The sequence below is a fragment of the Crinia signifera genome, chromosome 3 (assembly GCF_055691185.1).
Source record: "Crinia signifera chromosome 3, ASM5569118v1, whole genome shotgun sequence".
NCBI classification, from domain to species: Eukaryota; Metazoa; Chordata; class Amphibia; order Anura; family Myobatrachidae; genus Crinia; species Crinia signifera.
The window spans coordinates 93,578,056-93,588,922 of NC_139219.1; the positions used below are offsets into that span (position 1 = coordinate 93,578,056).

The 10,867-nt window shown below is 37.7% G+C and overlaps 1 protein-coding gene across 1 annotated transcript in view; it reads left to right on the forward strand.

Annotated features, from left to right (window-relative positions):
- The window catches only part of OPRM1 (opioid receptor mu 1), an 89,093-nt gene extending 78,354 nt beyond the window's left edge, over positions 1-10,739 (forward strand). Inside the window, exons 2-3 of the mRNA XM_083176214.1 lie at positions 3,364-3,716; positions 8,354-10,739. Of these exons, the coding sequence (XP_083032340.1) occupies positions 3,364-3,716; positions 8,354-8,880 (880 nt within the window). The 3' untranslated portion in view covers positions 8,881-10,739. The remainder of the gene's footprint in view (positions 1-3,363; positions 3,717-8,353) is intronic.
- Positions 10,740-10,867: the final 128 nt, after the last annotated feature.

Consider the following 10,867-nt stretch of genomic DNA (forward strand, 5'->3'; position numbering starts at 1 on the left):
GTTTGCCTTTTTTGCCTTTTTACAAAATATTGTCGACATTAGGGACTAGATGTATCAAGCTTTTGAAAAGGGATGAAATGGAGAGTGATAAACAGTCAGCCAATCAGCTCCTAACTGCCATGTTGAAGGCTGGGTTTGAAAAAGGAAAGGTAGGAGCTGATTGGTTGTTTATCACTCTCCTTTATCACTTTTTGAAGCTTGATACATCTGACCTTTTCACCTTTTGACTGCTACACACTAATACTGTATGGTACAGATGATGATGGTGATAATAGGGTAGGTACAGTACAGTATATTCAAATGAATTGTGGTCTCTACTTACAGACTATGAATCTGTAAATTGAGCATATGCTCCAGGTCAGGCAACACTGCAGGGAAATCCCCAAATAAATGGGAAACCCACACCTAACTGAGGGGAATCCACAGAACTTTCCTTTCCCCCCACCTTTGCATTTTGGTTAACAAACCCTATGTCCATTTTGTGTTTTGTTACTTGTTCTGTTGTATAGATTTGCATTTCTCTTGCATTAAGTAAACTTACCTGCAACATGCTCATTTTGATTACTTCCTTCTTTGCACACACAATTACTGAAATTTCACACATTATCAAACACTCTGCATTAGTGGCGGCTCATATCTTCTTGGGCCACAGCAGGGGTACTGTGATGCAGGCACCCCCCTGTCACTGCCGCCACTGCATAGACCCGCTCTCCACCCGATCCCCGGCGCCTGTGCTATGATGACAGGCACCGGGACTGGCGCATGCGCAGTGCAAACATTTGCGTGCATGCAGCATGCGACCAGCTTCTATGGGCTGCTTTGGCAACAGCCTATAGAAGGAATCTTGGTCCAGGCGCCTGTACAATACAAATGACAGGCACCGGGACCAGCCCTGCAGCCCATAGGTAAAAACTGCCACCGCTCTGCACCCACTGGCAGTGCATAAGTCCATATATCTACTGCTATAGTTCCTAGCAGTCAGATACGTCACACAGTAGGTTTAATTTTCTCAGCAGTCAATTAACCTTATAGAATGTATTTTAAATGAGGACTAAAAGAGAAGAACTAAAAGAGCACACATGGAGAGAACATATAAAGATAAGTACTGGTTGGACTGGAGCCCAGTTTCTAGTACTAGGAGGCAGCAATGCCAGTCACAGCAGTAAAAATATGTGGGGATAGTTCCTATACAATATTTATTTATTTATTAACAGTTTCTTATATACATATTCCGCAGCGCTTTACAGAGAATAAGAATTACTTATTTGAACATTCACATCATTCCCTGCCCCAGTGGAGCTTACAATCTATATTCCCTACCACATGTACAGGCACACACACAAACATTTTAGGGTTAATTTTTGTTGGGAGCCAGTTAGCCTATCAGTATATTTTTGAATTTTGGGAGGAAACCGGAGTACCCGGAGGAAACCCAAGTACTGGGGGAATATACAAACTCTGCACAGTTAGGGCCATGTTGGGAATTGAACTCATGAATATTTAGTGCATCTATAGTGGCAAATAGAGTAGATATACTTGTAGATCATAAGCATAGCAATAACAGGCACTGCTGAACTGCTGTGTCTAGAGCCAGTAGATTGCTTTCATGTAAAAAAAATAGCAAAGACATCAGATAGAAAAACCATAATTGCTCCATTAAAAAGCACCATGTGGTTTCACCTCTAAAATGTAGCTCAATTTGGAATGCCAAGCCACAGGATGCCCTAGCACTGGAAAGAGGGCAATGAAGGAAGAAATTGTGCAGCAAATCATTTTTGAGACAAGGCTGTGGGATCTAGATACCCTTACACTATAGATGGAAGGCATTAAAAACTATATAATCATGTTGTATAAATGTATTGCAGATCCACTTGGTATATTTATGGTGACAATCTTAAAGTCCTCAAAGGAGATTAGCTTTTGGCTGGTGAAACTTAAGCTCCAGGCATACTAAATGATATCATCATTCACAATCAAAATCAGGCAGCAAAAAAGTTAGTAACTAAACTTGCAAATATGAAATCATTAACTTCAGGTTATGGAATACTGTACATTTTAGTTTATTAAAATGATTATTGGTGCTCTCACACACATGACAATGTATGTTTGGCTCAATGAGGTCTGAAGCCACAGAAAGGTAGGCAAAACTGGTTATGCTTTAGGAATTGTTCCGACTACAAACAAACATTCATTTCAAATTGTTATTATCAATTTTATCAATTCAAATAATATTTTCAGCAAATCAGTTTTTTCTGCTTAGTCCATGATGTTACACATATGAATAAGAGGGGTGTGTTAAAAATAATGTGCTGAAATTGTGAAATGCAATATAAAGTGGCTGATGCAAATCGAGCATTATGCCATTTTGCATAATGTATCTTGCAAGAATCCACTCCACTAGTAGCTAAAGTATCCAAATTCAGCAATGGTGCGTATATACTGTATAAATGCAGACCAGCATTATGTGTATACAGTATATGCTATTTAGGAGGCATATCTATTGTACAGCATGTTTCAGCATGTTTTCTGCCCCCCCCCCCCCCCCCGACCCAATAATGAAACAAACAATATAATACTTTGCCATTGTGAGTCTTCCCCTCATTTGAATCTTTAATTTGTACAAAACATGTTTAGTCAGTGTCTAAATAATACATTGGTTTTAATAACTTGCATAATGTGAAACACTCTGCTCTTGTTAAAAGGTAGGCGTGAATACGCCCTGGTGATAAGGTTTTGTCCTAGCCTAGGCGCATCTCAAGATATGTATCCCGTGTGTTTGTGAAAAAGTGCTATATTTCTAGGCACTTTAATAGATGCCCTAATACCCCAAAGCATCAGCTCCCAACAATTATTTATTACCTGTACATAGAAGTTTTCGTTTTACATCTCAAGCCATTCTCTAATAAAGTTATGGAAAATGAGAAGGTACTGTAACAATGATTCAAGAAAGATTATTTAATGTGGGGTTGAAATACTAGAACACAGGGGATCAATACTTAGATATGTCTTTGCCTCATTTACTTTAAATGCATGGGTAGTACATACAGAAGTATTGCAGCATGAATGGCGTGACTAGCATGCCTGCTAAGGAGACGTGCATGCATCCTACACCTATGGGCAGCCACAAGGCAGTGACTACTTATAGCCCAACGAATAATGCTACATGCTGCAATGCGTGTGCCCATGCATGGATGCAACTGGATACATCTGCATATATTGTTTACAAAGTGGCAAACCCATAATTCTAGAAGCCAACATGAACCAAAGCACAAATAGATACAAATGATTATGTAGCAATGCGTTGCTTGTGTGATTCTTGATTACTTGAAGCTTACTTTTCATTGTTATTTTATCATGTTTTAGGTACACCAAAATGAAGACAGCCACCAATATCTACATATTTAATCTTGCTCTAGCAGATGCCCTGGCTACAAGTACTCTGCCATTTCAAAGTGTGAACTATCTAATGGGAACCTGGCCCTTTGGTAATATTGTGTGTAAAATTGTTATATCAATAGACTACTATAATATGTTCACAAGTATTTTTACCCTGACTACAATGAGTGTTGACCGGTACATAGCCGTCTGCCATCCAGTGAAAGCTCTTGACTTCAGGACACCACGAAACGCTAAAATGGTTAATGTTTGCAACTGGATTCTTTCTTCTGCAATCGGTTTGCCTGTAATGGTCATGGCAACAACAAAATATGAGAGAGGTAAGAAGAGTATAATGACCTTACCTTTCTTATAATACATAGACAATAGATAATTAATGATTTTTTATAAGATTGATTTTAAGCACTTCTTGTATATTCCCTATTGGAGTACAAATAATACTGTATTTCTAGAATTGAACTAGACATACTTTGCACATAGACAATCTGGCTTGAAGAGGAACAATAGAGATAGATAGATAGATAGATAGATAGATAGATAGATAGATAGATAGATAGATAGATAGATAGTTTAGCAATGTTTAGTTATGATCATATATAAGAAAAGATTATTGCTGCACCTTACCTCTTTTATGTACCAGCGACCACTAAGAGGCTCCCGAACGAGCTCTGTTCGGATGCATGCATACTGTACACATATTAACACACACGCGCACACACACATACACACACACACTCACACAAATACATACACACCTCAGTATAACAAAGCTCCAGCTCCCAGCAACTCAATGATTTTGATGGCTGGTAACCATTATGTTATAAAGGTACTACAGCCTATAATAAAATGTTTAATGGTATTGTGATTTTCAACCTAGTTTTACATACAGAACAAATGGGTACATTGTTTTATCTAAGCTAAAACAAACAAACAAAAACTAACTATGCTTAACATTGCTCCCTAAAACCACATTATACTGTTAAACAAGGGGGCCAAAACTGTCCTCAAAGTCTACAACAATTCATGTTTTTCAGACAACCTGCGGATGTATAGTAGGAATGAATGCAGCATGTTTGAAAATGTGACAGTTAAGATGTGCACCAACTAGATTGTTTGGAAAACATGGACCATTGGTAGATCTTGAGGACTGGTTTGGCCACTCCGCTGTAGAAGAATGTTAACCAAACATTGAAAGAGAAAGTACAGTAATTATATGTAAATTATTCTTGTTTACAGTGTAGAAGGAATGTACCGGTAGTTTAATTAATATATTTATATATATATATAAATATACATATACAGAAAGAGAGAGAGAATAATAGGGCATAATCTGTAGGTTTCAAAACAGAATTACTATTTATCTGTTTAGTGCAAGAGTAAGATAATGATTGCAAGTGTCTAATTGGCTGCTGTAATTGTTTATAACAAATAAACCTTCTTGTCTAAAGGGGCCCACACATAGGGCGACACTGCTGAGCAGTCAGAGCAATGTAGATTGCTCAGATTGCTCAGCAAGATCGATCAGCACACAGCACTGCACAGCGATGTGTCAGCAATGTGTGCTGAGTGATCTGTCAGAGCCAGTGTTTTTAATTGCCGGATGATAGTGACACACGGGGCCACACATCGCTATCGCTATGGCCCTACATGCTGAGCAATGTAGGGGCATTTTCTAAGCGATCTAGTGAGATCGCTTAGAAGATGCCCTGAAATTGCCCTGTGTGTAGGGGCCATAACTTATATAACACAGATGAAGCTGATTTGCTGTTGATGTTCAGTGCATAATTTGAACCTAAATGTTTTGATAATAAATAAACCCAAATAAGTATAAGATAATACAATAACATACAATAAAGGTTCAGGAATCAGTAGTGCATTTCAATAAAATAGTCTAATATGTTATAGATTGATTAATGTACATGTGATATTATTAAAATTGTAAAGAGAAAAAAAAATCGAGATTTAGACAGAAGAGATATACAGTATGACGAGCAAATCCCAAATTAGCAAATTATCTCCGTATGACATCAATTAAGATCCTCACAGATTCACTCCAATGGTCTGGATTTAGAATTTCACAGACACTATTTTACTGAAGCTAAAATGGAAAATGGAAGGAAATTTAGCAGAACATTCTGTCCAATTAATTTTATGGATCATTCCTCTGGATGTGAATCACACATTTCAGCTCTTATCTAGCTTTGTACAGAGCAGAATACATTTCAACAAGTATCATAGCTCTAGTACAGTCATACTTCAGTTTCTTTGAAGAGAACATCCACATTCTACTGTGTGGTATTATATGTGTCAAATCATGATACAAAAAGCTTTATCATGAACATAAAACAAGTATTTATGTCACATTCTAGTTAGCCATTACACATTTAGAAACTATATTATTTTATGTCCATGTTCTTGTTAATATTTGACAGTTGTTAACTAACAATATTTACAGTTCATTAAATATTATACAATTGTATAGAAAATAGTATGATAAATTGTAAATGAAGTATAAATTACAGCATGTTGTATGATTTAACCTTTTATGAATAAGTAATAATGGCCTTCTTTGTTGGTAATCCCTCTATAATGCTAATCCTAGCAGACTAGCAACAAATAATATAACGCTTTTAGTACAATGACTAACTACTGTATTGATAACTGAAATGGTTCCCATTTCTTTAACATTGGATGAGAGTTTATTCACTTAATTAAACATAGTTTTAAATATGAATCAAATCATGTGATTGAAATTAAATATGCACCCGAAATGTACATAAACCACCATTGTTAACTGGCCTCCCACCACCCATTGGCAATAAAACTCAACCAGTGGCAAAATAGGTACTTGCGTATTATCACGGCGCCCGGCTACGCTGCGTTTTCAGCGTAGGCTTAGCTACGTTGTCAGCGTAGCCCAACGGCTGCCTAGCGTAGTCAGCATAGTGACTCAGCGGCAGCCCTGCGTAGTCAGCGTAGTGACCCCATCAGGCAGCTAGTCACCGTACTGTCCCCGGGAGCTGCAACTCTGTCCCCGTGTCCCTGGCAAGCCTAGTAAGCACCTCTCACACATCACCGGCGCCTGCATGATCCCCTCACCGCTGGGCGCCGGCAGAGAGGCGCTCCATCTGTCTGAGACGCAGGAGCGTCTCAGTAAGTATTGCGGCAGGGTAAGGCAACCCTGCTGACAGGGTTAGGGGTTCGGTAGCGCGTGCGTCTCCTACACAAAGGGGAAGTGCGGCCGCAAGTGCTTCTCATGCACAATAAAGGAGGCATTTGCCTTTGCTCCATGTTACATATTGGCAAATTTGAAACCCCCACCAGCCCGAAGTGTGGTGAGTGCAGCGATCCCCGCAAGGGGACGCATTACGCGTCCTCCCGACCTTTTCATACCCCCACTATGCACGTCAGTGTGGAGTTGACTTTATAAATTGTGGTGAGCGCAGCGAGCCACCGGGTCCGAAGCAAGGCGATCGCAGCGACCCCCGCAAAGAGACGTGGAATACTTCACATGTAATCAACGCCCCCTCGCGGGGCTCACTGCGCTCACCACACTTTATAAAATCAACTCCACGCCGACGTGGATAGTGGGGGTAGGAAAAGGTCGGGAGGAAGCATAAAGCAGGCGCTCGCCATGCTTCGGGCTGGCGTATGTAGTGGGGGTGTTTCAGGAACACATTCACACCTGTCATGTCAGGCAGGTTAAAATGGTCAATGGTTCCCACACAATGTAATAAGTGCAGACTGACTACGCTAACTGTGTAATGTTGACAGACTACGCTAACTAAGTAAGCTCTGGCTGGCCGAGAACGGGCGGGAACACAACGCTGATACTAACAGGGACGCCTGACTGACTACGCTAACTATGTAAGCTCCTGGCTAGCCGCAAACAGGTGGGGACACTACACTACGCTAACTACGCTGCCTACGCTGGCAGCAGGAACACTATTCCTATTGTGACAGGGATGCTATGCTAACTATGTGATGGGCGACCGTGATAATACACAAGTACCACAAAATATAAGCATTAATATTACCCTCACCCATGTTGTGATAAAATATACACTGTTGTATAACCCCCATCCGTGGTGTAATACTGTACATCCTTGATGTTTGCACTCCTCCCAGGTGACCAGTGTCATTTTTTTTTTACTATTAGTCCCATCTCCCCCCAAACACAAAAATTAAATTACTTTAATGAGATATTGCCCCCATGCCCTACCCCAAGTTTAAATAGCTGCATTTGGGGGTATTATCCCCACAACTCCATTGGGCATCACCCCCTAACACAAACAGAATGCAGAAGAGCATCAATAGGGACTGGCAATCAGTCTCTCTTTCTGCAGATCACCTAAATAGTGATTGGAGAATTATTCAGATTTCCTCCCTTTCCCCAAGGGATGCACTTCAAATTGCCGTTTGAGTAGAATTCTGGGTTGTGACTCCAGCAATGAGGTCTTCAGTCAAAGATAACTATATCACTGCCTGGGGAGCTGGGAAACCAAATGAAATCTGTTCTGCATATCTGCATTTCCTTTTTAAAAAAGGTGAATACAGCAGGATTGCTGGTTTCATGGGATTTGACCATCTCAGCTAGCGCTCAGTATGGTATGATCTCATCCCATGTGATTTTGCCATTTGAGTGGTACAGTACAGTCCAAATTTAGCAGTAGGTGACCTGGCAATAAGCACCATATGAGGTAGAGGAATACTTGGAATAGCAGTTTGGATAGTTTAATGGAGAACACTCCTTGCTTTCCAATGCATTTATATGTGGGGCACTCTAGTAAAAGTAAAAGAAAGCCAGTTTAAATAAAAAGAGTGTTACACTGCTGATATTTTTATTATAATTTCTCAAAAAAATTTACCTACTGTACATAAAAACTGCTATCTATGCAATAAATCAGAACTGTTGTACAATAAAAAATACTAACATATTTCATTCACTTTTCTATAGGTTCTACCGATTGTGTTGTTCTATTTCCACATCCATCGTGGTATTGGGATAATCTTATGAAAATATGTGTTTTCATTTTTGCATTTATAATGCCAGTCCTTATAATAACAGTATGCTATGGAATGATGATCTTACGACTCAAGAGTGTCCGGATGCTTTCTGGGTCCAAAGAGAAGGACAGAAATCTCAGAAGAATCACCAGGATGGTGCTTGTTGTAGTGGCCGTGTTCATTGTCTGTTGGACTCCTATTCACATTTATGTGATCATTAAAGCCTTGATCAGTGTTCCTCCTTCTCTCTTTCAGACAGTCACCTGGCATGTATGTATTGCTCTAGGTTACACAAACAGCTGCCTTAATCCAGTCCTTTATGCGTTTTTGGATGAAAATTTTAAGAGATGCTTCAGAGAATTTTGCATTCCTACATCTTCAACCATTGAGCAGCAGAACTCTGCCCGTATGCGTCACAATACACGTGACCATGTGTCCACTGCTAACACGGTGGATAGGACTAACCATCAGGTATGACTAGCCGTGGAAATGTCTTCTCTGGATTCAGGAGTTCCTGCAGGAGATGAAATGACTTCAGAAGTTACTCAGATAACTACAGGGCTTTAAATTATTGATGACATTAGGAAAAAGGAACAAGGTTATAATTATGTCTGGTACAGTAAGCATAATATCCCAGCACTTTTTAACATGGAGGTTGACGATTGCCACTGTCTAAAATATATAATTTTGCCAACAAGGCAAAGTGTTGCATCTAATATAGTTAAAATAGTAAAAATATACAGTAACAAGATGATAAGTGGTGTTATAATGCATAAGTATTTATCAAAGCATTAAGAGACATAAAGTGGAGAAAGGTAAAGCACCTATCAACCAGCTTCTACCTCTAATTTTACAGGCTCAGTTTGAAAATGACAGAAGCTGATTGGTTAGTGTATCTGCATCCACTTTTTCCATATATTGATAAATTCCCCCTAAATGAGAATGCCATAAATAATCCAGGATGAGTTGTTTGGTACTGTTTTTTTAGGAAGAAAGGGGGTTTCATGTATATATCTGATCAGTTTCTGAAAATCTACCACATAGGCGAAGTTTGAGTTTCTGTAGACATAAATACAACAAAAATATAATGTATGTATTGTACATAAGCTTTACATAAACACAATTTTAGTGCCAACTTCAAAAATATTTTTCAAGATTCTAGTTTCATTTTTTTTTATGTACTTGATAAGTAACAGTAAAAGCATGAACATACTACAATTAGGAATAGCCATTTTGGTAGTGAAGCCAGTTTACAAAATATTAGACAATAACACAATAAACTTTAAACTGTGTATTCTAGTTTCTGTTACTCACAGAGAATATGTATAGTATTTAATTAAAAAGCCATAGTACAAAACAAAGAAAAACACAAAATGTAGAATCAGGACAGGGTAAGATATCTTTAGTAGCAAACTTTTATACTATACTTTCACCTTAAATAGTTTAAAAAAATATAGGAATTTTTACCAACTAATTTGCACATAGTGCCGTTGATACTGCTGGGAGGCTGCTATCAAACAAATTTGTGAGAAGAACAGGGTGAAAAGTTGCCAATATGCAACTCACAATCCATGTAAATTATGTTTTATGTCCACTCATGTACAATATGGGGCATGTAATATTTTTTTTTATTTTAATAGTTTTTAACAGGTTTTTATTTGTTTTTATGAAAATAATACTTATTTCATTGTTGTAAAAAATAAAACTGAAAAATTGTCTTTTTATATGGCCGTAGCAATAGGAAAACACCTTTAGTCAGATGATCTTTTGTAAAAGATTGGAAAATCAGCCATTCCTTTTTCTTTTGAAGACTAAACCGATGTTATATGTTCAGTTTATTTTATTTATTTTGACAGTTGTGTGTAGCTTAATGGCGAAGCTAAAATCTACAGTACATGAAATATATGTGAGCATAATTGTACTTGATAAGTACATAAATATATATGATTGTGGAAAATAAATATTCGTTTTTTATATTAAAATGTATAACTTGACACAATGGCACAAAATAAGGGAGGAAAAATATCATTATGCCTGTTGCCTTTTTGTTAAAATTGACCTTGTAAATATGATCAAAATTATATTATCAACTAAAAAATGTTGTCTGTTCAATATTACTGTATGTAAGAGTTTAATAACTGGATAAAAATCAAGAATTTTAGTACTTTATAGCAAATAAGATTACATTTATTCAATATCCATCCTCATAAAGTGCAAAGTGACAAAGCAGGTCAAGTCGACGTTTTGGTCTACATAAAGACACCTTTCTAATGACCCCAGAAACTCCATCAAAATGTCAACCTGACCTTCTTTGGCAATATTCACTTTATGAGAATGTATATTGAATAAAAATACTATATATATATATATATATATATATATATATATATATATATATATATATATATATATATATATATATATATATATATATATATATATATATACGTGGCTATTTTTCACA